This window comes from Petromyzon marinus, chromosome 9 (genome assembly GCF_048934315.1).
Source record: "Petromyzon marinus isolate PM22_M1 ecotype Great Lakes invasive population chromosome 9, UKy_Petmar_22M1.pri1.0, whole genome shotgun sequence".
Lineage (NCBI taxonomy): Eukaryota > Metazoa > Chordata > Hyperoartia > Petromyzontiformes > Petromyzontidae > Petromyzon > Petromyzon marinus.
In genome coordinates this window covers 16,472,785-16,500,222 of record NC_133675.1, presented here as the reverse complement: position 1 = coordinate 16,500,222, position 27,438 = coordinate 16,472,785, and the positions used below count along the sequence as shown (strand labels likewise).

The window sequence follows — 27,438 nt, the reverse complement described above, 5'->3', positions numbered from 1 at the left end:
GTCCCAAGTGCCTTGGATTCATGACAAAAAGAGGGTTGAACCAAATATTAGCTCAAATTCAAATCCTAATGATCGTGAAAGAAAACACCTAAATGAACCAAGCCCAATGAACATTCAAATAATCCAAGCAGTATATCTCAGCCCTATTTTATACAGATCAATTCAATTTATTACATTTTTGACATGCGTTTCTCTGGATTTTTTTGTTGTCATTCTGTCTCTCACTGTTCAAATAAACCTACCATTAAAATTATAGACTGATCATTTCTTTGTCAGTGGGCAAACGTGCAAAATCAGCAGGGGATCAAATACTTTTTTTCCCTCACTGTATGTATCCACTTCTCTCATCCAACTCGTCTCTCGTCTACATCTCTCGCGAGGAACCCTCCTAGCGAGCCAGCACCACCACTGCACGTGGTGCGTTTGTGCGTCGCGGCAGCCCGCGTGACCGCGTGACAATGTGACTGGGGGCAGCCCGCGTGACCGCATGGCTGTGTAACTGGGGGCAGCCCGTGTGACCGCGTGACAATGTGACTGGGGGCAGCCCGCGTGACCGCGTGGCAATGTGACTGGTGGCAGCCCGTGTGACCACGTGGCTGTGTGACTGGGGGCAGCCCGTGTGACCGCGTGGCTGTGTGACTGGGGGCAGCCCGTGTGACCACGTGACAATGTGACTGGGGGCAGCCCGTGTGACCGCGTGGCTGTGTGACTGGGGGCAGCCCGTTTGACCACGTGGCAATGTGACTGGTGGCAGCCCGTTTGACCACGTGACAATGTGACTGGGGGCAGCCCGTGTGACCACGTGACAATGTGACTGGGGGCAGCCCGTGTGACCACGTGACAATGTGACTGGGGGCAGCCCGTGTGACCGCGTGGCTGTGTGACTGGGGGCAGCCCGTGTGACCGCGTGGCTGTGTGATTGTGTGACTTTGCGACCGAGTGATCCGGGGCAGCCGTGTGACCGTGCGACCGTGGCGCGCTGCGCGCAGGTTCTACCCGGCCCTGCGCACGCTGCAGCAGCTGGAGAGCTGCCTGCCCGCCCTGCCGCGCTACCGCTTCTGCGCCGCCGTGCGGGACGGGGCGGCCGCGTTGCGGGGCACCGTGCGCGGGCACGCGGCCGCGCGCCTCCGCGACTTCTTGGAGCGTGCGCAGGAGCAGGCCGAGGCGCTGGGGGAGGCCGCCACCGTGCAGGTGGACGTCGCTCGGCTGTTGGGGGCTGGGGGGGGGGGGGCGACGCCGCGGCCCCGCTGCGGTCCGTGCGTTCGCGGCTCGTTGCCGAAGTTGGCGGTTCGGACGCGCCAGGCCACCCTGGTCATCGTTGCGTGCGCGGTAACTATAAGTTACGCGCCCCTCTGCTTCACAGTGGATTTTAAAGATCCCCTGATGCCATTCGAATGACGAGGTCATCACGTGACGGCGCCCAAATTTTTCAAATTGTTAAAAATGACCCACAAATAAGTAATTTGGGATTGCACGCAGACGCAATCATCGCCTCCTGCTGGCAGACTCATGTCCGCTTGCAGGCCAAGTGCTGAGTCACCCTGTGCCGCACGGGGACAGCTGTCGCTGGGAGTGCCCTTTCAACTGTTTCAGATGAGGCATTTGAAAATAAAACAAGTTATTATTAAGGTTTGAGGGAGTGTTCTCAGAAGGTATGTTTTTATTTAACTGTAGCTGGAGTCTCATTCACCTTTCGCAGTTGTACCGAGAGGGATACTCCAAATAGCTCAGAACTAAAGCTACCGATAGGATGTTTATGGTTGATTGTTAATTCCTAAGGATCAGAGTCAGTATGTTGTCCTCCCCCCACACCTCCGATTAGCACGGTTGGCTACATACGGTACGAAGAAGTTCAACATACATAGGGCACCTCTACCATATTTCGAGTTCTGTGTCAATGCTCAACTCCCACCGAGCCGAACCAAGGAGCCCTTCGCGTTTTAAGGGCTCAGGGTCAATGCCTGCGTTTGGTTCCTCTTCCCTTTACCTCCCGTACCAACACATTTTATCACCGAGTAAAATGAAATACATTTAGAGTGTTTTTGTATTGTGCGGGCGAAATCAGAGCACGCGACTTCTTTGACTTTTGCAGAGGAAACTGCTGCACTGTACTCGCACGCAGAACGTGCCCAGCGCTCTTTGCGTCGTCCTTCCACTCACCATGCCAGTGCTGATTGTGCGCGCGCGTGTGTGTGTGTGTGCGCGCGCTTGTCTGCCTGTGTGCATTCACGTGGACTTCACAATTCACCTCGCTTGTACGGGTGAGCTGGCCTTAGTGGAGCAGAGAGGGAGCCCATTAGGAGCGAGCAATGGCCCATTGGCGCACAGAGTCCAGGTCACGGCCCGTGCTGGGATAGTTGTCATTATTGCAGCCTCTAGGATGCCCCCAAATGATGGACACGAGTTTTATTTTGGTTGTCATCATCAATATTGACCATTCTCATTTCACCACACGAAGAATGCCTTCTTTGTTCATCTGTTTGGGATGCAGTTTGCATGAATGAGACTATAGAAAATATGTTCTTATTATTACTATTATTATCCGAGCACCTATACTCGTTTGCAGCGGTAATCCATCTCACTCCACACGTGTGCCCTACATTCATTGCTCCATTTCCCCTTTAACCGCCCGCTGGTGCACATTCCCTTGCTTGGCTCCCTATCCATCAATGGTTGTGTCCTTCGTTTGTCGAACCGCTTTGGGAACTGCCTTGGTTGCTCGCACTTATTTTTATTATTGGGGACGGCCAGTCAAGACGAACCCTTCATCCGATCAAATAACGTAAATTATTGTATGTTATTCCAACAGAGTAAACCTCGGTCAAAGATACCCACCACACTCTTAGCACTCTCTCGCGTCAGATTATAAATGAGTAATTAATGCAGTCAGCGACAACTCACTTTACGGCAGGACTTCTGTTGTGCCTTTGGTCATCGTATTGCAACCTGACATTCTTGTTACCAGCAAATTTACAAAGGACAGGAAGTCTGTCTCTGTGTGCAAACTCACAGATAATACCATCACACATGTACAAATGTTGTGTGTCTGCAGCATTGCGAACAAAATAACATTTACAGTTATATTCACCTTACCTCATATAGATTTAGGCACAGCTGAACAAAAAGTCCAGCGGCTCACAATATTGTGATGTGAAGACTTTATTTTAACGTTCATGTCACGCACACAATGTAGGTAATGTGCAGCATTGCATAACCTGCAGACGAGTATTATGCGCTGGATGCAAGTAAATTATCTTTCCCGCACCTCCGATTAGCACGTTTGGCTACGTACGGTGCGAAAGAGGTTCAACATACATACACACATGTGTAACATGGGTTAAAACCCTCGCACTACAGGTTGTCCACGGACGTATAAGGCTATGCATGCATTTACGTCGTATCCACCATCGAGCTTAAGGTCTTCCCCTTGGTAACCAATCCCTGAGTGTCCACTCAGTCAGTGCTGGTGACAGTGACCCTGAGTGTCCACTCAGTGCTGGTGAAAGTGACCCCTGAGTGTCCACTCAGTCAATGCTGGTGACACTGACCCTGAGTGTCCACTCAGTCAGTGCAGGTGACAGTGACCCTGAGTGTCCACTCAGTCAGTGCTGGTGACAGTGACCCCTGAGTGTCCACTCAGTGCAGGTGACAGTGACCCTGAGTGTCCACTCAGTCAGTGCTGGTGACAGTGACCCCTGAGTGTCCACTCAGTGGTGGTGACAGTGACCCCTGAGTGTCCACTCAGTGCTGGTGACAGTGATCCCTGAGTGTCCACTCACTCAGTGCAGGTGACAGTGACCCTGAGTGTCCACTCAGTGCTGGTGACAGTGACCCTGAGTGTCCACTCAGTCAGTGCAGGTGACAGTGACCCCTGAGTGTCCACTCAGTGCTGGTGACAGTGACCCTGAGTGTCCACTCAGTCAGTGCTGGTGACAGTGACCCTGAGTGTCCACTCAGTCAGTGCAGGTGACAGTGACTCCTGAGTGTCCACTCAGTCAGTGCTGATGACAGTGACCCTGAGTGTCCACTCAGTCAGTGCTAGTGACAGTGACCCTGAGTGTCCACTCAGTCAGTGCTGGTGACAGTGACCCTGAGTGTCCACTCAGTCAGTGCTGGTGACAGTGACCCTGAGTGTCCACTCAGTGCTGGTGACAGTGACCCTGAGTGTCCACTCAGTCAGTGCTGGTGACACTGACCCTGAGTGTCCACTCAGTCAGTGCAGGTGACAGTGACCCTGAGTGTCCACTCAGTCAGTGCTGGTGACAGTGACCCCTGAGTGTCCACTCAGTCAGTGCAGGTGACAGTGACCCTGAGTGTCCACTCAGTCAGTGCTGGTGACAGTGACCCCTGAGTGTCCACGCAGTCAGTGCTGGTGACAGTGACCCTGAGTGTCCACTCAGTCAGTGCTGGTGACACTGACCCTGAGTGTCCACTCAGTCAGTGCTGGTGACAGTGACCCCTGAGTGTCCACTCAGTCAGTGCTGGTGACAGTGACCCTGAGTGTCCACTCAGTCAGTGCTGGTGACAGTGACCCTGAGTGTCCACTCACTCAGTGCTGGTGACAGTGACCCTGAGTGTCCACTCAGTGCTGGTGACAGTGACCCTGAGTGTCCACTCAGTCAGTGCTGGTGACAGTGACCCTGAGTTTCCACTCAGTTAGTGCAGGTGACAGTGATCCCTGAGTGTCCACTCAGTCAGTGCTGGTGACAGTGACCCTGAGTGTCCACTCAGTGCAGGTGACAGTGACCCCTGAGTGTCCACTCAGTGACCTCTGACCCCATATGTCCTACATATGCCCCCACCCATCACAACCTCCCCTCTAACTGATCACACCTCCAGTGTTTTCCCACCACATTCTATTTCAGAATTCCAAGCCGCTTCAAGTTCATAGGACATTTATTATGCATCGAATTCAACATTCCGGAAGCCGCCTTTCTCTTAAACATAGACGCTAACCACTCTACTTTCCTAAAGTAGGCTGTTAAGAAACCACGCTGCTGTTGCAATAAGGGGCCGTCCATAAATGACGTCACGTACCTAGGAGGGGTCAGACATTTGCGACGATGTGTGACGGGGGGGGGGGGGTTGAGAAATGTGACGTCACGTAAAAATGCGCAACTTTAAATAAATATAGACAACACGTTCTACTTAATCAAATAGACTTTTTAATAAATGCAACATCTGAGTGTAGCGGCACATTAAATACGCACTACAATGACAATAGTTGCGATTTGAAGCATTTTCTTTTTTGGGGGGGGCGGTCAAAAATCGTCCAAAATCACGTGACGTCATTTATGGTCGGCCCCTAAGTATTTCGACCTCCTCTCAGCCTCCTACTGCCTCCACATTCTCAATTCCTACCGATGCGCTGGTGGTGGTGCAGGAGCCCCATCTTTAATTACCACGTGGCACACGTTTGGATGATACTCTCCCTGGCGCAGCGCCAATAACACCCACAAGATCCCTTCCTCTCGTTCACAATATCATTGGATCACAAGACCTGCTTACGGAACGACTCGTAGTGGAGCTATACAAAGCAGTAGGTTAATAACGCAGGGTTGTATGGTTAGGTGTATTATCAGGAGGGGACGTTACCAATGAATCTTAGCTTAATGGGGAAATCTGGCAATGCATTGCAAGCCACTGTGAAATGGATATTTTATGTACCACAACCCATTCTCAACAAGTTGTAACTTACGTTTAGTCCATAAACGTTGGATCCTGTGTACATGAAGCACCCCCCCCCCCCCCCGGCACCAGGTGAGCAATGCCACTGCTGGTCTGTTTGCGGGGTTTGTGTTATTTGACTTCGGGAGTCTAGTTCCTCTGCATCCTACAGTTTCCTCCGACGAGCAGCTCGTGTGACACACACACACACACTATGGGAATGTTTGTTTCCGTGATCAAAATGTACTTGGCGGACACACAGAAAAAAACACATCGTAGCGCAGATGACAACAACGCATGACACGATAAATCACTTGACCTCTGAGCACACGACGTCGTTTCACGGACCCGCAAGCCGCACTTCCCGTGCCGCGCCACGTCTAAATGTTACACGAAGGGAACGCGCAGCTGCTCACATTAAAACTCATTTACGATGTAAAGGTCCCCGCGATGGACGGGCGGGCGGGTTCGGCCGAGGTTTTTGTGCGAGCGCGGGGGTCAGTGCGCCGCCGAGCGTGGCTCGGGGCGGGGGGGAGGGGACAAACACAGTAATGGCTGTTTTCTCTAGGCCATTAAACTTGTAATGGTGAAAAGTTCAAAACTCGATTCCAAAGAAAAGGGGGAATGGAAAACCGAAATTATTTCAAGTGAAATGATTTCGTGCACCCATGCCAGAGATCCCCCCCCCCCTCCCACCTTTTTGCCGACTACGGCATACTCCAGTGCACGTTGCAGCAACTTTCTTTAATTTCTTAGCGTAACAGTGCGGCGTAATTAAATTTCACGTAGGTTTATAAAAATACAAAACCCAGTCCCTCGGCGTTGAGGAAGGTTCCTCTCGCCGCGCTCGGGCGTCTGACGCGGGCGTTGCGACGTTACACGGCGCGCACACAGCCACACAAAGCAACACAGACATTGGAAGTGCCACGTGTCGCGCACACACGCACGCAGGCACGCGTGGGCTAACAAGCAACAAGATGACAAAGATCCTGCTCCTCATTCTGTTTAAAGACGATTGGGATAGCGCTGTGAGTGAGAACTCGAGTGGGGCCCACCTGCCACATGGTGGGGGGTGGGGGGTATGGTCACAGCCCAGTGCTGTTATTGTCCATATGGTGATGTACACGGTGAAATGGATTGCAGGGGTCATAGTGTGGTGTCGTATTAACTATGCCCCTTTCTCGAATTATAATACAATGGCACATAGACGATCACGACAAAGTGAGTAGCTGATCTAATTTTTTAAGGTATTCTACGAGACCTGGACAGTTAAAATGTGGCACAAATCGTCAAGTGATTGCTAATATAGTAGAACATTCCAAAAATTGATGTACTCAACCCCGTCATAGGAATGCGGAATGTCCCACCACTGGCTCAGGGTTTCAAACGGGAGATGAGCACCGCCTGAGTAGGAATCACTTGCCTGCCACAATAAGCAGTTTCACCGTTGTTATTTTTAAGAAAACGTGTCTCGTACAAAAAGGAGGCCTCATTTAAAATAAAAGTGAGAAAAATTCCATCATACGTCGGCCAAAATGTGTAACTTTCGTTAATTGGATAAATTTATGACACGATTCTGTTAACACCTAAAATCTGATTTGTGAAAATTAGTTTTCGGAATGTTTTAAGGGAATGCGGCACAGTGTGACTTGGGTACTCGTGTGAGGAGTCGTTGTTTCTGCTCATTTCGGCTGGCAGGAGCTCGCGACGGGGTTCATTATCTCTGTCACGAGGGAGGCCAGGCATCACACGAGGACAAGGATTACAGTTTAACTTTTTCCAGAAGAGATGTGAGTAACTTTAAAACTTGGGATTTGGGCTATGACAACTTGTAAAAAAGAAAATGCTGCGCTGTTGCGAATGAAGATGCTGCAGAGTATGAACACTCACTTTGTAACAGACAGCATGCTGCTTTATGCATTCTCTGTGAAGGTTACTAGAAGGTGGCGTGAATCAAATCGTCCAATCTTTGCAAACGGGCTCCGTGGTGGGGGACCACATTGCCCACACGCCTTCAGCCAGTCAACGCCGTCACGCCGACTCCCGCTTGACCCCGAACGTCGGTGAACCCGACTCCCGTTTGACCCCGAACGTCGGTGAACCCGACTCCCGTTTGACCCCGAACGTCGGTGAACCCGACTCCCGTTTGACCCCGAACGTCGGTGAACCCAACTCCCGTTTGACCCCGAACGTCGGTGAACCCAACTCCCGTTTGACCCAAACTTCGGTGAACCCAACTCCCGTTTGACCCCGAACGTCGGTGAACCCAACTCCCGTTTGACCCCGAACGTCGGTGAACCCGACTCCCGTTTGACCCCGAACGTCGGTGAACCCGACTCCCGCTTGACCCCGAACTTCGGTGAACCCAACTCCCGTTTGACCCCGAACGTCGGTGAACCCAACTCCCGTTTGACCCCGAACGTCTGTGAACCCGACTCCCGTTCGACCCAAACTTCGGTGAACCCGACTCCCGCTTCACCCCGAACTTCGGTGAACCCAACTCCCGCTTGACCCCGAACTTCGGTGAACCCTACTCCCGTTTGACCCCAAACGTCCGTGAACCCGACTCCCGTGGGGCGCGGCGTGCCGGGCTCCCAAGCCACGCGGCCGCCCGCCGGTGCGATAAGCTCGCCACCCGCGTCTCAACCCGCAGGAGTTTGTGGAGGGTATTCGATACGGCGGGGAGAGGGCGAGGGGCCACTCTGGTCGACGGCGCGAGGAGGAGGAGGCGGGCGGCGCGCGCTAAAAGTAAACGCGCCCGCGACGCCCGGCTGCGTGAATGCCCCATTGTTGACGTTGGCGTGGCGTTGGGCCTGGCGGGGAGCGTGGCCCTGTGCATGGCCGTGTTATGCCTGCACACACGCACGCACACACACGCACGCACACACACGCACACGCACGCACGTACACACACGCACGCACACACACGCACACACAAGCACGCACACACACACGAGCTAGAGAGCACCAATCAAGGCCAGCATCAGTCATACGCATTTAGCAGGAATGAATTCTTTATCTTGACTCCCAAGTATTGATGTTTACACATCACACCAAATAAATATATATTTTATTCTGAACTGACCCAGAACGGGCTTAGTTCAGGATCAGATATATATATTTCAAATTGGGGTATTCGAGGTCAGGAACAAATGGAGGTTGTTAGCTTCAACCTCTATGCCACTACACACTTGAATACCAGCACCACATTTAATGGCAATAATTGATGCCAATTTTTTACCCCGGAATTCCTCACTGAGTCTTAAGACCCCTCCCCCTTTTTTTTAGAAAGGTAATGCATTGGGATATTTGGCCAATTCCATGTCTGAGTGTTTAGCATGTGGGAGGAAAATGGAGAACACTGAGAAAATGCACGCATGTACAGAATGGTCAGAATATTCATTGCACATGTGAGTATTTCAAAAAATGCCTTGAGTTGACTTGAGTGAAAGATCAAATTTTATATTTAAAACCCTAAAAATACATGTCAGAATAGGGCGATCCAATATTGGTTAAACAAAACGTAAATCATATGACGCGTTTTTCACTCATTCTTTGGTGAACTGGCTGAGACCATGCACTCACTACGCTTAAGAACCTGATGTAATTTTAGGTGGCTGTCCAGATTATAATCTAAGATCTCCGTGGTACCAGCTTTGCGTTTTTCACACTCTTATCCTGCCTCCTTTGCCACCTGCCTAAGGAGTTCCATTGCAACTGTAAACGATTTTTTCATTGTTTGTCGTTGTGGCGTTCTGACCCCGTGCACCTACTGGACATCTGTGAAAAGAGCTTTGTTGCTCATCAGATTCCTTCTCCAGTCTAAATAAAGATTCTGCTTCTGACTTTAGATGTAGAAAACAGAACGAAATGACTCCGACACAACGGGAGACGTTGATCAGCAGCTCACGTGAGGTGGCCAAATATCTTCTCACGCCTTCCACTTCCAACACGGGTGGTCGACGTGGGAAGAGTAGGCCAAATATCCACCAGTCGAGGCTCTTCCGTCAGCAATGGCATTAGCGAGAAATTTCAGGGCCCCACCTTTACATTTTCACAAGATGAAACCTTGTGATTACAGCGGATTTAAAAGCACAGATTAATAAGTATAGTATACGAATGTTGAACTTCTTTAAATGTAACTGACAGCACTATACTATTATACCTTACTCTGGAAAAAAAAATACTACTGAAAATACAAGTCTATTCAAAACTATTTTACAAAGATGTAATAGGTATATTCAAGCAATGAAGGTTCGCCTAAGCAGCTGCCAAAATGGTTAAATGAAACAAGCAGGCTGTGTGGAGCACAGTGTGTCTCGTTCATGAAAGTAGAGAGGGGCCGGCAAATGTCCTTACCGCGTGCAGCGTTAAAGTTGCCGTTAATAACAGGAGGGAGTCTCGTAGCCTCTCGCAGCCAGGGCTTCGTTGTTTTATTTCGTAGCAATGAGAAACGATGGGATGGCAGTTAAAGGCACACCCGGTGCGTGTAGGCCAGGCTCCCCCGTGAGCGTCATTATAAAGCCGTGACCGCTGCTGGGAGAGCACAGAGACTGGGCAGGTCAGCGTCACATCACCTGCACAGTGCAGAGACATCTCAGTGTGTTAACAGAGGCATCTCAGTGTGTTAACAGAGACATCTCAGTGTATAAACAGAGACATCTCAGTGTGTTAACAGAGACGTCTCAGTGTGTTAACAGAGACGTCTCAGTGTGTTAACAGAGACGTCTCAGTGTGTTAACAGAGACGTCTCAGTGTGTTAACAGAGACATCTCAGTGTGTTAACAGAGACATCTCAGTGTGTTAACAGAGACATCTCAGTGTGTTAACAGAGGCATCTCACTGTGTTAACAGAGACATCTCACTGTGTTAACAGAGACATCTCAGTGTGTTAACAGAGACGTCTCAGTGTGTTAACAGAGACGTCTCAGTGTGTTAAGAGAGACATCTCAGTGTGTTAACAGAGACGTCTCAGTGTGTTAAGAGAGACATCTCAGTGTGTTAACAGAGACGTCTCACTGTGTTAACAGAGACGTCTCAGTGTGTTAAGAGGCATCTCAGTGTGTTAACAGAGACATCTCAGTGTGTTAACAGAGACGTCTCAGTGTGTTGACAGAGACGTCTCAGTGTGTTAACAGAGACATCTCAGTGTGTTAACAGAGACGTCTCAGTGTGTTAACAGAGGCATCTCAGTGTGTTAACAGAGGCATCTCAGTGTGTTAACAGAGACGTCTCAGTGTGTTAACAGAGACGTCTCAGTGTGTTAAGAGGCATCTCAGTGTGTTAACAGAGACATCTCAGTGTGTTAACAGAGACATCTCAGTGTGTTAAGAGACATCTCAGTGTGTTAACAGAGACATCTCAGTGTGTTAACAGAGACATCTCAGTGTGTTAACAGAGACGTCTCAGTGTGTTAACAGAGACATCTCAGTGTGTTAACAGAGACGTCTCAGTGTGTTAACAGAGACGTCTCAGTGTGTTAACAGAGACATCTCAGTGTGTTAACAGAGACGTCTCAGTGTGTTAACAGATACGTCTCAGTGTGTTAACAGATACGTCTCAGTGTGTTAACAGAGGCATCTCAGTGTGTTAACAGAGACATCTCAGTGTGTTAACAGAGACGTCTCAGTGTGTTAACAGAGACGTCTCAGTGTGTTAACAGAGACATCTCAGTGTGTTAACAGAGACGTCTCAGTGTGTTAACAGAGACATCTCAGTGTGTTAACAGAGACATCTCAGTGTGTTAACAGAGACATCTCAGTGTGTTAACAGAGACATCTCAGTGTGTTAACAGAGACATCTCAGTGTGTTAACAGAGGCATCTCAGTGTGTTGACAGAGACGTCTCACTGTGTTAACAGAGACATCTCAGTGTGTTAACAGAGACATCTCAGTGTGTTAACAGAGACATCTCAGTGTGTTAACAGAGGCATCTCAGTGTGTTGACAGAGACGTCTCAGTGTGTTAACAGAGACGTCTCACTGTGTTAACAGAGACGTCTCAGTGTGTTAACAGAGATATCTCAGTGTGTTAACAAAGACATCTCAGTGTGTTAACAGAGACGTCTCAGTGTGTTAACAGAGACGTCTCAGTGTGTTAACAGAGACATCTCAGTGTGTTAACAGAGGCATCTCAGTGTGTTAACAGAGACATCTCAGTGTGTTAACAGAGGCATCTCAGTGTGTTGACAGAGACGTCTCAGTGTGTTAACAGAGGCGTCTCAGTGTGTTAACAGAGACATCTCAGTGTGTTAACAGAGACGTCTCAGTGTGTTAACAGAGACGTATCAGTGTGTTAACAGAGACATCTCAGTGTGTTAACATAGACGTCTCACTGTGTTAACAGAGACGTCTCAGTGTGTTAACAGACATCTCAGTGTGTTAACAGAGACGTCTCAGTGTGTTAACTGAGACGTCTCAGTGTGTTAACAGAGACATCTCAGTGTGTTAACTGTTTGCATGGCCCCGCATTCAGAACACTTTTATAGAGTTACACATTTACAATTGTTACCAATATTCCCAGACACAATATTCCGTAAGAAAAACTTTTATAATTTGGGCCCCCGAATTTCATATAAACTTACATTCTGACAGTAAATGACGAATAATTTTGTTTATTATTAGCCAACTACAGGCAATGTTGATCGTTCTTTAAAGATTTTTATTTAAATCTGTGACAGTTTATTTTTAAGGATGTCAGCAGGGAAGACTATTTTCCTTAGCGCCTCTTGGCACAGTCTTGGCCAACTGGTATCTATACGACGCTGTGCCGTTAGATATCCCTTTACAGTACATGTATAGGCGGAAGCCTATGCACAGTGAACAACGTTGTTTCTGTACCACAATGCGTTCAAAGGTCACAACTCTCTGTCGCGGTACCCAGTTCAGAAGTCAGAGCAGTGAGATTTTTGGGTGGTAAAAACAACGGAACGATGTTCTATAGTTTTACATAAATCCACGTAGACGACTGGTTCCCTCCAAGTCTCTTACTCATCATGTCCATATATTTATAGACTTTTAAGCTGAGCTATATCAAAATAAGTGCAACACGAGTTATTTTACGGTCTTAATGTGGTCATCCATTTGGAACATGCCTGGAACCTATAGTTGGCTCCACGGGTAACCCTGGCTGGAGTGGTGGTGAAGGAAAGGGATTCCAATCCAGGATCTCGGTGGAGCTCGTTGTCGACTTAACTAGACATTGATGTGACTTGCTTTCACATTGTTTTGTTATTCATTCAGCAATTTATTTCTTAAACGCCTCCGATTAGCATGGTTGGCTTCGTACGGCGTGAGAGAATTTCAACACACACACATACAAGCAAGTATATAAAATGCAACTATGCTTCTAAAAAAGTTTTTCGTTATTTGTTTGCACAATTCACTTCACACCCGAAAATTAAAAACACTTTTCAACTTACAGCAGTGCTCCAGAATTGTTTTAACGAGACACAGCAGCAAACACCCTTTTGAACAAATGTTCAATTGAAGAGCACCATTAAACATGCATTGCCTACAACTGTAATTGCCAGAAAATGAAATGGAGACAAAAGCTCCTTTCTGGTGCACGCCAATGAGCGCAGCATCAACAGTTCCTTGTGTTAGGGGCAACATTGTTGCCTGTATGCTGTTGCACACCGCGCTCATTGTGTTGCATCTGCCAGAAAGCAGTCCAGTCAAAAACAGCGACGCTAACGTTCGAAGCAGACGTAAACGTGTTTATTGTGCGCCTATTTGAATACAGTTAACCAATGCATTTCAATGCGTTCTCTCCTGGCTAAATAACTCGACAAAAAAATATTCCAATTATGCAGGAGAATATGCACCGAGGAAAAATTACCTTTCATTTCCTGAGACGTGTCATTGTTTAGATGAAACAAGAGGACAATTTCCAAAGTCAAACAAAAAGTGCACCACCTTCCAGCATACAAATAAATCATACGCGGGACAAATACAAGCCAAAGATGTCCTATTTTGCCGTATTCGCTGTTGGGTCCTTGGAGTCAAACGTTGCCTGATATTACAGCTGGCATGGCACACAGTGGAGCGTGGGACCAGTCACGTGTACATTGTAACCACCATCATTTTTCAATTCCTGATGCTGGCACACCATATGGGGTACTCATTTTAGGCCCGGTTTATGGAGGGGAGAGGCAGCTTAGTTCAGATCAGCAGCCATGATCTTTCCCGTGCTGGGTGGATCCCTCTCCAAGGTGTCGTTCTCTTGCTCATCTGTTTAGGTCGCCTTTTTGAACCCTATCTGCTTTCAAAAATTTCCTTCGGTATAAATCGTCTGATGTATTTTCGAGTTGTGTCTCGGAAAGAAAAAGTAATCGTTTAGCAAAAGAGTCTGTTCAAGTTTGTTTTGGTCACATTTATCTTGAGCCCAACTTTGCTGCCTTATTGAAGTTCTTCAATAATGTCCTGATGTTAATTAACATTATTAATTAACATTGTTAATTAACATTGTTGTTAATTAAAAACAATGTGAATTCACATTGTTTTTAATTAACATCGTTGTTACGACGAGTAGTGCGTCCTTCGGTGATGCAATATTTTCAACCGGGACCACAATTCTAAAGAGCCCAAATGTTAAAACAACATGGCGACCAGGAGGTCATGTCACAGAGCTTTAAGAGTTCTGCAAAGGGCATTGGTTTGAAAACTCTTTACAAATACACGCATGTTCCAGAAGCATCAAAGTACTGTATCGTACAGTGTTAAAGCTAGAATGGTTTATAACGTCCCCGCTAGGCGACACTTTGATGAGACACATGTCAGACGAGTTCTAAATGTGACTGCACTTTAATACCTATTACAGTAAAGCAAATGCTGTCTCTGGGAGTGCAAGTGACCATGTTCATTTCAAAGGTGCCTTGTTAAGTATCCTGGTTGGCATTTCGTGCTGGTTACTCCACAATCCTTTGTGCACATTGCTATTACATTTGCAAGAGAAAGGAAAACCTTATTGTATTTTCTCTGGCTAACACGTGATGTTTGAACAAGAAGTAATGAAAGTTGAACTTTCATTTCCATCATGCTTTTTATCGAACTATTTATCATATCACTTCAATTTTTATGAAATATAATGCATCGCTATGCTTCACATCACTGCATTCATGCTCGTGGTTTGCCTCAGTTCAATCTCAAGCATGTGTCGACGCTTTTCTCTTATGTTATTTAAACAAGTCATTCTAATTTAATTTCCTCTCTTTTTTATAGTACAATAGTGTTAAAAACACCGCAAGTGTTGTCTTAGGCTTTGTTCAATACACACTGCTATTAATTCGGTGGGCAAAATTCTTGAGAAACCTGAAACTCACAATGGAACTATGTGCCACCAGCCAACACAAGGCTTACGTTGACTCGCATTGTGGGCCTTAGTTTATCTTGAAGTGTTGTTATTTTAAACTCCTTTATAGTGTTTGTTTTATGTCATATTAGCGATTAAGTGATGTTGAGAGGTGATATTGCTTCAACATTAGTGTATATAGGCTTTTTTTTGTTATGCTCTTGAGATAAATATGGTTGCTTTGGAAAGGTGAATAACCATTAATAGGGCCTGCACTGTAGTGTATGTTGTATGTAAGCCAGGACAAGCAAAGTGCACATGGGCTATTCGTCGAGAAAAATGTGAGTATTAAATATTTTTAAGGCTATTCCCCAAGAAGGACTCATTAGACCTCAAATTTAGACTTCAAAGAAAAGTTCGGTGGTAATTTAAAGCATAATTTTAAGAAAAATATATCCCAATTGTACTTTGTCAGGCGCAGGTCGAGACATCTCTGCTGTTTTGAACTAACTTGAGGAGACCAAGGCTACTGTGCGTCAGAGAAACTAAACAAACCCAAACAGAAGCACCGTGCCTAACGCGGCCGCTAAGCAGGCCTTGAGTACCAACGTCGAGCTGGTATTAACTTCCTAAATTTTTTGTGATGACTACATTTTTAAAATTTTACATTTTTAACCTTTCCCTCCACATTTACCCCAATTGTGCTTTTGATATCGATACGAAAGAACACACGGCAAAGCTCTCGAGACCCCCCCTCGGTTTAAACATGGGCCACACACGTGCATCATGTCGAGCGATGTCGGCCCTGGATGCATGTCTCAGGACTTCACCTCCGTTAAACGATCTCATTCTGAACTCTCTGTAGGTATTCCAGAACTTGTCTTCATCTCATATTCTGTCAGTTTAACACGTAGGCTTTCGCGACCAATATCATCCATAATAGAGTTAGACTTCTCCACAAATGTGTCTATCGCCTAACGAAGCTAGTTGTAATTACTGGCGAAATGTTGTACTCAGTTTGTAAATGTTGTGGCTTGGCTCTCCAACACACCGGTGTGCTGTACTAGTGACGAATTGGCACGTTCTGTTTACGTGACAACCCTTACTAGTTGGCTGTGTCGGGTGGTGGCGGGGTTTAACGACACATTTATTTATTTACTCGATCTAACCCAAAAAACCTCTATTATGGATGAATAGAAGTGTTCGTGCAATGGACCACAAAATCCCAAACCATATACATTTAAATATATGTTAATCAGAGTTATGTTGAAGTCACAATTTGGAGCACTTTCTTCAAATGCTGTGGTTAGGAATAAATAATTAAAACGCAGACATTTTACAAGTACTTTAAACGCTTAAAGTAATTTTCCTAAAATTGCGCATCGAGTGTGTGCACTGAATTCGCCAGACAATGTCTGGGAGCATGCATATGCTGTACAATACAGGGAGAAAATAAAGTATATAATGCCCCCACAAATCTAAATGCCAGCACCATCATTGATTATGATACGTTTTGCAAAAAAAACATTCTTGCATTAGCCTGTTGCTTAAATTAGGAAGACGTGATCCTCGGTTAGGATGAATATTTTAATTCGAGAGCATGTGTTACATTTTAGAATGCGAGCTACATTCTTAAATAAACTTTCTACTATTCCATTTGTCTGTTCGTCCCACAGTGGCCAGCCAGTCCTCTGGAAATGCGAAGGAGGTTAGGTCCATACTCAACTTTGATCTCGCTGTGTGTTGCCAAGCTGCACAGAATGTAGGGATGGTTGTTTTCTGCAGGGAAGTATAATGATGGCTATGCTATCCTGATGAATCATAATTAGGTAAAGCCTGCATTCAGTAGCCCCATCTCTTAACAGCCACAACATTTTTAAAGGCAGCATTTTCAGACATTTAAATCTAATGGCCGCCGTGTATATACTATATAATCTAACAGCCCTTTGTTAATGCACTGGTGGGCGAAAGCCTTATATCTCGTGTCAGTCCAGGAAGAGGTTATTTGACCGTACTTCATTGCGCTGGTCAGCGCAGGTTGGTGAAGTTGGGGACCATCGTTAGTTCTGATAGGAAATCAATCTGATTTCTGTTGAGAACAATGGAATCTTGTGATTGTATAGACTGCGCAACTGGAGGGAAATCCTTCTCTGTGGATGACTTGTGTATCCTCACATTCTCCTTCAGGCCCAGAAGCAGCAGAGGCGTGCAGAATCCCGAAACATCATCTTCAGCTTGAACACGAACAGGTAGTCTAACAACGCATAGCAGATGTACGCACGAATGCGTAAAAGTAAATAACTGTGAGCATATTCTTGGTTCTTTCGGTAAAGTCACCTAGAAGGGAAGCAATAAAATAATAAAAATATAAAACAATACAATTCTCACGACGTTTCGACTGAACCCCCCCTAGGGTTAGGGCAGTTGGCAGCAGCCGCTAACTACCTGATGATGATTGCTTGTGTTGCAGTCGAAACGTCGTAAGAATTGTATTGTTTTATATTTGTATTATTTTATTGTTTCCCTTCTACGTCACTTTACCGAAAGAACCAAGAATATGAATCCCTGCAGTCACGAAAGCTTTAAATAAGAACTGTGAGCATGCTTATATTGGTGCTGGTACAGACGCAACATAGGTGGGTGATCAATGGCACATTCAAAGGATGGCTCCTTCATCTTTTACCTTATGCATATTATTTATGTTGATGACATGTTAATTGCTGCTCATATTGAGAAGACATATAAACTCTGCTTGGACATAGACACATCAGTGGGATGATATAGTCGGTATGCCCAGCAACTGCACGCCCAGCCAGCGCATGCCCAAGCAACTTCCGTTTGGCCAGATAAAGGGAGTTAAACGGGCACGGCACTGGCTAGAGAAGAGGTGGGCTGATGTACAGGAGGTCCTGCAGCTAAACGGATGTGCCATCGACTTGGTACTAGTGGTGTCATGATTGGCCTCTTTGGAGCGGGCTCATGCAAGATTCTGATGGGCAGTTGGCAGCAGTCGCTATCCAGCAATAATTGGAAGCGGAAGAGCAATACTCATGACGATGAACAGAGTGCCAGGTGGCTAAAACACAGCAAGGTTTCTCAATGGAAGCGTAGTTGGTGCATCTGCAAGTCATCTCAGTCAATGAACCCATAATAGCTGGGTGGCCCGCCCCGTGACTCCCACCAGGGGGCCTTTGACACTTCGCATGGTCTGAAACTTCTCCTAAGCTGGTACAAGTGCCAGGGTGATGTCACCGCCACTTAGTGACGAATGGAATTTGATGTAATTATGAGTGCAGATTTTTTATTGAGGCTAATTGAGGGATCTGTGCCTCAGAATAAATGAAGAAAAGTGGCATTTCTGGTTAATACTTTGCACTTTTGCCCTGGTACCCCAGTTTCGATTCCTGGCTATGCACAACAGCTTTGCCAATTGTTATCTAAACCTGATGAGTTCAAAATTGAAGTTTGACTTTGCCTGATATAATGATTACCTGGCACTGTGTGACAGCGCTAAGTAGACCCAGCTGGCCTGGGTGCAGTGCCGGCTTCACCCATCTCCTCCTGGGCTCTGCCAGTCGAAAGTCACGAGTCGCCCTGACAGTCCACCGTGAGGCTTCACAGGCAATCTATGTCTTGGCACTGCGACAGGGCCCCAAAAGCCACACGCTCGAACTCGGACCCGGAGGATGACCTCGTGGAGGAGGACGAAGCGGAGTGGAGCGCACAGACGTGCCAGCAAGACTTTGAAGAGGAGAGTGTTGATGATAATGAGGAAGAGGTGAGTGGCTGTAAGTCTGTGTGCGTGTGTGCATGTGCCGGGTAGTGAGAGCTTGTGTTTGTTACAGTGGGTAGGTTCCAGATCAAACACAGTCAGAATCAGAATAAGAATATTTATTTATACGGGAGGAATCCGATGAGCTATAAAGCTCTTTTTCACAGATGTCCGTCCAATAGGGGCGGGTCAGAAAGTTACAACAACAAACGATACAAGATCACTCAGGTTATTTTTTTCCTCCAGTACAAAACATGGCTTTGCTGCGTATTAGTATGAGCCATAGCTGCCCCTGTACTCTATACGAATGGTTCAGGAATTGCTCACATAAGAGGAATTGTCCAGACCAGAAGTCTTGAATGAAGGAGTTACCTTTGGGAGATGTCTCGTATGTTTATTCTAAATGCTGGTAATTTTTGTCGTGCATTTGTGTGTGTGTGTGTGTTTATTTACTGTTTAAAATAAACGGACCAGCCCTTGCACACACACACGCACCGAAACACTGCACACAACGCGATGCATTGTGCACCATGAGGCATCATTGGTCATGTTTTTGGCGTAATATGCACGCAACGCACACGGTCCTACTGGGAATGTTGCACGCTGACTGCGAGCTGGGAAGGGTATGCAGCACTGACTGCTGCATGTGTCGGTGCATTTTTGTTCCCATCACCTCATGCTTCCATGAGGGGTGTGGTTTGTGTAACCCGGACCCTGGGCTGGCCTCCCATCAGCCCCAATGAACTCTGGCTGACTGCACTGCACACATTTCCAGCTAGTGTGGGTTTGTATTTGTGTGCGTGCGTGTATATGTGTGTGCATGTGTGGAGTAGTAGTACAGCGGTTAGTGCACTGCACTACGAACCCTGTGACTCGAGTTCGATTCCTGCTCACGGCCGACACCAGTGACTATTATTTGAAACGGCGATGCAATGATGTATCTGTGTTGTTGTATCTTTGTTGAACTTCTTTCGCACTGGTGATGTGACCATCACTGGCTCCACGCGATTCTCCATCTCTCAAGGACAATATTTGTGCGTAAATGTGTCATCATCAATCATCATCTTAAAAAGGCCCTAAACAACAAATCCTCAAAGCCAGTACAAACATCATCGGCCCCAATGCATGGTGAGCTTTTGGCCACCACCGTGTCTCTTTTTGTTGTTGGAGCAATTCATGTAGCGCTAATTCTGCAATTGGTGACCTGCATTCCCCCGCTTTTCTTTCTGTACTGGCAGGATGGAGTGTGTGCAGCGAGGGCAGGGCTGTGGATCCAAAGCGATAAATCGTGGAATATTTCCACCAATGGTGAAATCACGTCAATCAATATTTGGGGGCATGGCTTTTGCAGGGCCTTCATCCGATAAGAGATTAAAAAAAGAAAGAGAAATAACAACAACTGCCCACATTACATTCATGTGTTATGTGCACTTTGAATAGTATTATTAGGAATGCACTTTAAATTGGGAAGCCTCACTGAATCTCACTGAGTCTCGAGTGCTTGGCTTCTTGTGGGAGGAAACTAGAGACTTAAGAATCCATCGCTGTGCTCCCATCTCCTGGCCACCTGGCAGCCAGCCCTGCAGCACCAAGCAGTCGCCCACTCCACTACGAACCATGTCCAACCCTGGCAATGTAAAATGAAGCATTTTATCCGGATGACAACTGAAAGTGCAATCCTGGGGATTATAAACGAAAATCAGAGCCAGGAGAATCCCCCAATTCCACCCGCCCCCCCTAAGTTCACTTGCGCTCTGCTGCTGAGCTGAATGCACACATTGTGCTTTGACGTGGAATGAAACCACTCAACCTCCACGCAAGGTGCGATACTCATCGCATGTTAAAAACAAATGAGTTTGTCAATTGGATCGTGACCCCGAATCGTTAAAATCCATCACGTCGCAAAGCGGCACGTGACTGCAGGCCAGTATAATATTGGTGGAATTGCTGTGCTCACATTCCCAACCATGCAGTCTACGGTGCCAGCGACGTTCTGCGTTGCTCTGATTTTGCAGCTGGGACGCGCAGTTGCTGACGTATGCCTCGTATTGATAATGTTCTTATGCCTCTGTTTACGTCTTACAGGAAGCACCCATGCAGGAGCTCTTGGACTTCTCCGCTCTCTACAGCTGCATGCTTATCAGCTCTGTACTGGTAGGTGGACACACGCACGCTCACATACACACACACACGCACACACGAACACACACACTCGCCCAGTCGACTGGTAAAGGTCCAACCCTGCAATGGCTTGTGCACGCTCTTGCCGTTGGAAGGGGTTTATGTGCGCCAAGTATTTTAACGCGGCAACTATTGTCCTCACGTACAGCAGCACCTCACGGAGATTCACAATGGCTGCTGGACACCGGCACCTCTCAAACGAAATAGAAAAGTCATAATTCTTCAAATTATATCGACAAATGCACAAACACATATGACACAAAAGTAGATGACCGCTAAGTGAGCAAAACATAGCCCTTCTCCACATATCTGGCCCTCCACGGGACAAAACGAAAGGCCTTTGTGCACATTCCGTCAGCCACACGGCCTTCTGGGGGTGCTCAGTGTTAGTGGCATTGGCTCATCGCAAACTCTGGACAGCAACCCAGTCGGAGCTCGTGTGACGCCATGCTGGTGAACTGCCAGACAATTATAGGCAAGGACACTCTCTGTTAGCTATGGGTCCTATTTCAACGCAAAACTAAGTCATACAAAGTGCAAAATAATCATCAGCATTGTGGCGAATATTAGTAACAAAATAAACAAGTATACGTATCGTATGATCAGTAATAGATGACTACCGAACAGTAGTGTTATTGCAAATAAAAAAATGATGTGGGAGTGACACGTGCGAATAAAAATATCACAGAAATGTAATAAATGTAAGAAATGTAAGCGCCAATACACAAACGACTGGCCGGACGGCTCAAGAGAAGATGGTGCGGACTGTCCATGCGTGCAGTGAGCGTGACAGGGCGGAACCAGAGGTGGCGACACGACACACCAGTGGAGGGATGTGAATGCAGGTGCCAATAGCCCATCGCCTGACGTGATAAACACATATTCAATAAAGCAATATCTCTATGGGCGAATATAATGACGAGTTTTAATGCTCGTAATGCTAACTGTGGGAAGTTACAGCAAGACAGAGAGAGGAATTATGGAAAACAATAAAGAGAATGTTCATCCTGGATAGACTACTGGAGGCAACAACAGTGTGTGTTTGTGAGCACCACTTTTGGCAATTATTGTGCATGTAGTGTTGATGGGGTTCAGGGTCACATTTGTCTGACTGCCTCTCTCATGCACCAAGTATTTATTTTAACCCGGTCAACTTAGGGGAGTCCCAAGCCAGGGACATATAGGTCACTAATCAAAGTTAGGTCGTGCATCAAAGTTAGGTTTCTGGGATTAACCTGACTTTCACAAATACATACATGCATACGTGTATCTGCATGTACAAAATACACGTGCATACATCGGCACAGGCACACACAGATGCTGTTTGCTTAGTCCAGCTTGGCTGCCACAACAAGAGCAGTATTTTGGTAGCAGTGAGTGATTTTTAAATAAACTTAAACAGGCTTCTGCTGTCCACGTTAAACATAATGCAGGTGTGAGACGTTTATTTGATGGAACTGCCTTTTGTTTGTTTGGAACTCTGGGGCTGACAACCCTGAGCCAATATCATAAAGGACGGCTCCTTTGGTCCGTTCAGTATTATGCGAACTTTTATTTCTTTATTTACGAGACTTGGCTAAGACTAGCTCATCACCCTGAACTTGGCTAACCGATGATTCACACCCAACTCGGCAGTCACTGTCCCAAGCTGTGTTTGTGTTGGTTAGGGGGGGGGGGGATTTTGGATTGTTTAAGTGCACACATGGGCCACAAATGTTAAAAGCAGAACTCAGAAGCAAATGTATGGCAAGCGAGAAACAGGGTGACACGTGCGTAGGGGAGGTGAGTCATTTATAGGGGCCCTGTTCCCTCTGGGCACCCTCTGCTGTCAGAAGAGATAATCCCGTGTAAGACAGAGAAACACTGCCCTAACTGGAGGGAGTGGTGCTCTCTCGTCTGAAGAAGGAATTAACTTCTACTTGGAAATTGTATTGGAAGAGTCTTTCACGAACTGGCCACGTGGTTCAATGAGACAGCGAGTGACTCGCAATCAGAAGGTCGCGAGTTCAAATCCTATTTGGAGATTGATTCAACCCATAATCTCTCTTGGGTCAATAAAATCAGAGCCGATTTGTGGGGAAGTGAACACTGGGTGTTCTGTGGATTTACTCACCCCCTGCCGTATGAATGTGGAATTTCCTCTACTGGTTTAGAGATGTAAACAGGAGATGAACACTGCCTCAATTCTCAATTGAGGAGGAAATCAATTGGGACTTTTGAGTCTTTGGCTATATAGCAGGCTTTGGAATAATGAAGTAAATTTTTTGTCTTTTTTATGGTGTTTTCTAGTGAAGTAAAAATGGTCTCGTGCTTTAGGCAATTGTTATTTTACATCGTTGTATTTGTTAAGGGTCTTATTCAGTTGTATTCATTAAGGCATTGTGAATGGTTCAGTTATTTTATGTAAAGTGCCGTGAGGTTTTGTGTGAATGGCACTGGATAAATCTAGTTTTATTTGTTATTTTATTACTTCAATTTGTAAAGTGAGTTAAGCAGCTCAATTATCAGACCTTTGTTTAGTTTGCAGTTCACATTTGTTTATTGTTACAACTCATCTAGGGAAATGCTTCCCTAGATTACACCGCGAGGAAGCACAGCTCCTGTTACACAATCCACAAATTTGCATCCCACGTGTTCTGGCCTCGACGTGTTCTGCAGCTCGTTTGCCACACGAAAAAATAATTTGAGCTGCGTTTGTATACGAATTTAATCAATCGCCAAATCAGTGAACTCACGTAAAGTAAACACCACATCGGTCACTAACACTGGCCCACAATGGAATCGTATCTAATGGGCTGACATGTTGGGCTGTGTCCCTTCTTCAACAACCATTTCAACAAAATATAAATCACTCCACAGATTTTGGACACTTTTACAACAGTCGGCAACGCATGCCAGCTGCAGTCGAGTCTGCTGGTAAGCGTGCAACAGCGCCATTTCCACTCCGTTATGGTTGGCTTTGGTGAAAAGTAGATTTTCTTAAATAAGTGTAAATAAATTCGCGATGAAACTTTGTATCTAAAATGTGTGCAATTTCGCCAGGGCTTGGGTGGTTACAAGCATATTTTTTCGAGAATGACATTGAAGTAAACTTTCAAGTTTATTAATGTTTGAAATCAGCACACCGTTCCAAATTGACAGCGTTCAGGCAATGGTATCCCAAACGAGCAACGCTGCTGAAGAACGCTCAGTGAAGCTAAATTCTGTACGGTTCATAAGCGACCGGGCATCTGGATGCACTCATATTTTTGTTTTGCTCTCAACTCAAGTAATCAAAATACTGAAAATAATCATAGGGAAATATATGCCAATTCAGCAATTGGGCATGCGCATTTTTGTTTGAAGAGGTGAAAAGTTAAATGTAATATGATGGGGGTTTTTTTTTTGCAGCCACTGATGACCAAGCTGAGACCATCAGCTCACTGAAACTTGAGAAACCACTGAAACCATAGGTGACTGTCCAGTGTCACTACCTGGATCTCACTGGCACTGGCTCAGCGCTATAAACCCCAAGACACCCAGCCACTCCATTTCATTACTACTTGTGTATAAGAATGCACGTTTTATAGAAATGGCCCTGCTGTATTAAACTTCCCACTCCATCCATGACATGTCCCAGCGATAGCACATTCCACCTAATGTTGCAGAGGCTCGCGGTTGGAATCCGGCAGGCGATGCTAGTTGTTACTGCGGCTACAGTAGCCAACAAATACTTGTCGTCCGCCTCACAGTGCACGTTACTGATGCACTGACGTCATGAAACAAGTTGGCCATTTGTGTGCCAGCGTCATGATACAACAGTTTCTGAAATTTGTCAAATTCGTTCCTTGGTTTTTCAGTCCGCTTGCCCTGGTGAGGGTGGCGGCGGCAGCGCGTCGAGTCGGGTGGTGCACACCTCCCTCTCCCCGGCGACAGACTCCAGCTCTACATCATTATACACTACTACTACTACTACACCATACACTACTATACACTACACTGCGATACACAGAATCTAGCTTTTCCTGGGGAATTCCCAGGCATTCCCAGGCCAGCTGAGTGACATGGTCCCGCCAGCGTGACCTGGGCCGGCCCCTGGATCTTTGCGAAATTTGTAAAATATTTCTCGCAAATTACTCAATTGGGATTCCACATAGCAGCATTCATTGGCCCCTACTGGCAGACTGATGCCCACTGGCAGGAAAGTGCTGAGTCACCTTGTGCCACACAGGAACAGCTGCCACTTGGGGGGTCCCTCGAAATGTTTGAGGCAAAATGTTATCTAAGGTGCTATGAGGTCTTTTGTAGGCACTTAAGTGCCATAAAATATGATGAAGATTATAATTCGGTGTTATTCAAACACTGTGTTGAACAAGTCCTTTATTCAAGGCTCATACAGCAGAGTATTATTAGACCCTAATTTCTTGACGTGACTGAAAAACAATATTTTGTGACACTCCACTGCTATAGCGTCTAGACAGCATGGCAGATTGAGACCCCAAAAATACACACAGACCCTGTAAATAAGCAGTGTATGGCTATAAAAGCCACGTTTTTTGGAACATCTATTCCACATTTGCAGTTTGTTGATAAGCGCTGACATTTTGTAATATTAGCTCAAGTTAGTTTGTTGATGAAGGTGCATGCTGTTTAAAGTTAGGAATATAAATTCTGTAATAGCAATGTCTGTGAAAATTCTCTGACAAAAGAAAGCTCAGAGCACATTCCAATGTTAAATTTTAACTGCAGGGTTATTTTACTGCACTATTGGCTTGCTGTTTGCATTCATCAACAAAATTGGTAAATAAAAATGGTCTTTTCCTCAAATTGATACTGATTGTGTTATCAGTGTCATGTCACGAGACATTAAAACTCTCGCAAAGCATTGTATCACCCTGTCCGCAAAAGGAGACATCACGTAACTATGTATTTAATGTCTTCAAGTGACATCTTATGCACAGTAGAGGCCAGCACTTCCCCCCTGTCCTGGCACGTGAGGGTGATGTTCTTCACATGACAGTCAAGGTGATATTAATAATTCTAAGCGATGGAATTTGGCCACAGTAATTTTAGAACCGAATTTAATGTAATGTTTTTATTTGGTGTGTAGTCATTGTGTGAGACCGTGCCTATGTTGGCACGGTGGAGTACACAGATGGTCCATCCGCCAGTCATCTTCCTTAACCCATAACACCTGGGTCTTTCCCATGCCCTGTCAGCAAGCCTTTAACACTTCATGTGACCTCAAAGTCCATCTAATCCTGTTGTTATGTGCATTTTTTAAAAAGATTGCTCCGTGCACAATATTGATAACAATATCATTACTGCTAATTAAAACATCCCAATTAAATATTCACCCAAATAAGGGCCTTAAAATCCAGTGAGGCTTAAATTATATTCCTGTACTGTTACTATTATAAAGTGTAGCATGTTGATGTGGCTCTGAGAAGTCAAACCCCGTCCAGGGTTTGCCTTGCTTGAACAAATCCTACAGGGAATTATTGGCTCGGAATGCTAATTTGTGAATGTGCTTAAATGGTATTTTATTTTGGCGATGAATCATAAACAATATTTTATTTTGGCGACGAAACATACTGCTGTGGCAATAGAGTTACATATTTAATTGATGAATGACATGGACATTCCACCACAGGCATTCACACATGTTATTTATGTAGTTTATTGTAAAAAATTCGGTCACAGTCCCTATGATCACTGTTACGTTGCAATTATGGCTTTATTTTTTGGTGATTTCGAAAAGTTTTTTTGGTTTCGGACATGTTTGTTTTGTTGTAGTACGGAGTTAGACTGATGGCCTTAATCTAAGTTTTCTTGTGGTTGTTGCTGTTTGACTTGCATCCCACTGGGATTTTTTGCACACAATGTTGGTGTACGGTGCTTTTTTCAGGAATATTTTACCGTTTTTTTCATGGATTTTCTGTTTGCACAGTCACATAGTCACTTTCAGAGCCGAATGGCTCACAGGGCTATACCAAAATAAAAAAAAACTGAAAAAACACCTCTCACCCTTCAAGGGCCTACATGACACTGCTGCTAATTTCTGCTGTTATCGGTGATGTTTGTCTCCTCAATCATCCGTCAGAGCGTGGCGAGACCGAACTGAATCTCGTTTTGGTTGTGTTGTAGTTGTGGTTGCGTTGGGCTAAGAATCAAACTTGCTTCACATGTGAACTTAGTTTGACCTGAGGTGGAGTCTGCAATGTTAACCTCTCAGGATCTCGGCAGCGTTGGCGTGAGTTCCCTTACATAAGTGCTCGAACTCGCCCCCCTAAGACACTCGGCCATCTTGGATTTAGTTTTTTCAAATCATTACAAAATATACGTTGTGCTCTACCGTACTCAATGCAAATATAGTTTTCCTTGTAGAGTGCGTGCCTTATTTAAAACATCAAATAATATAAAAACTGCATTTACCTTTAATGTTCGACCAGTTTTATTGTTGTGTATGTAAAGTGCAGTGTTATGAGTAACCCATGCATACGAGGCGATAGCATTCACATTCCACAACATACGAGAAGCCTGCACGGG

At 45.9% G+C, this 27,438-nt stretch overlaps 1 protein-coding gene across 9 annotated transcripts in view; it reads left to right on the top strand.

Annotated features, from left to right (window-relative positions):
- LOC116940440 (exocyst complex component 6B-like) overlaps window positions 1-27,438 on the top strand; it is a 105,303-nt gene that overhangs the window by 18,733 nt on the left and 59,132 nt on the right. For all 9 annotated transcript variants that reach the window (XM_076065961.1, XM_076065960.1, XM_076065955.1 and 6 more), the window contains exons 6-9: window positions 990-1,191; window positions 17,145-17,206; window positions 18,606-18,735; window positions 20,815-20,883. In XM_076065961.1, the coding sequence (XP_075922076.1) occupies window positions 990-1,191; window positions 17,145-17,206; window positions 18,606-18,735; window positions 20,815-20,883 (463 nt within the window). The remainder of the gene's footprint in view (window positions 1-989; window positions 1,192-17,144; window positions 17,207-18,605; window positions 18,736-20,814; window positions 20,884-27,438) is intronic.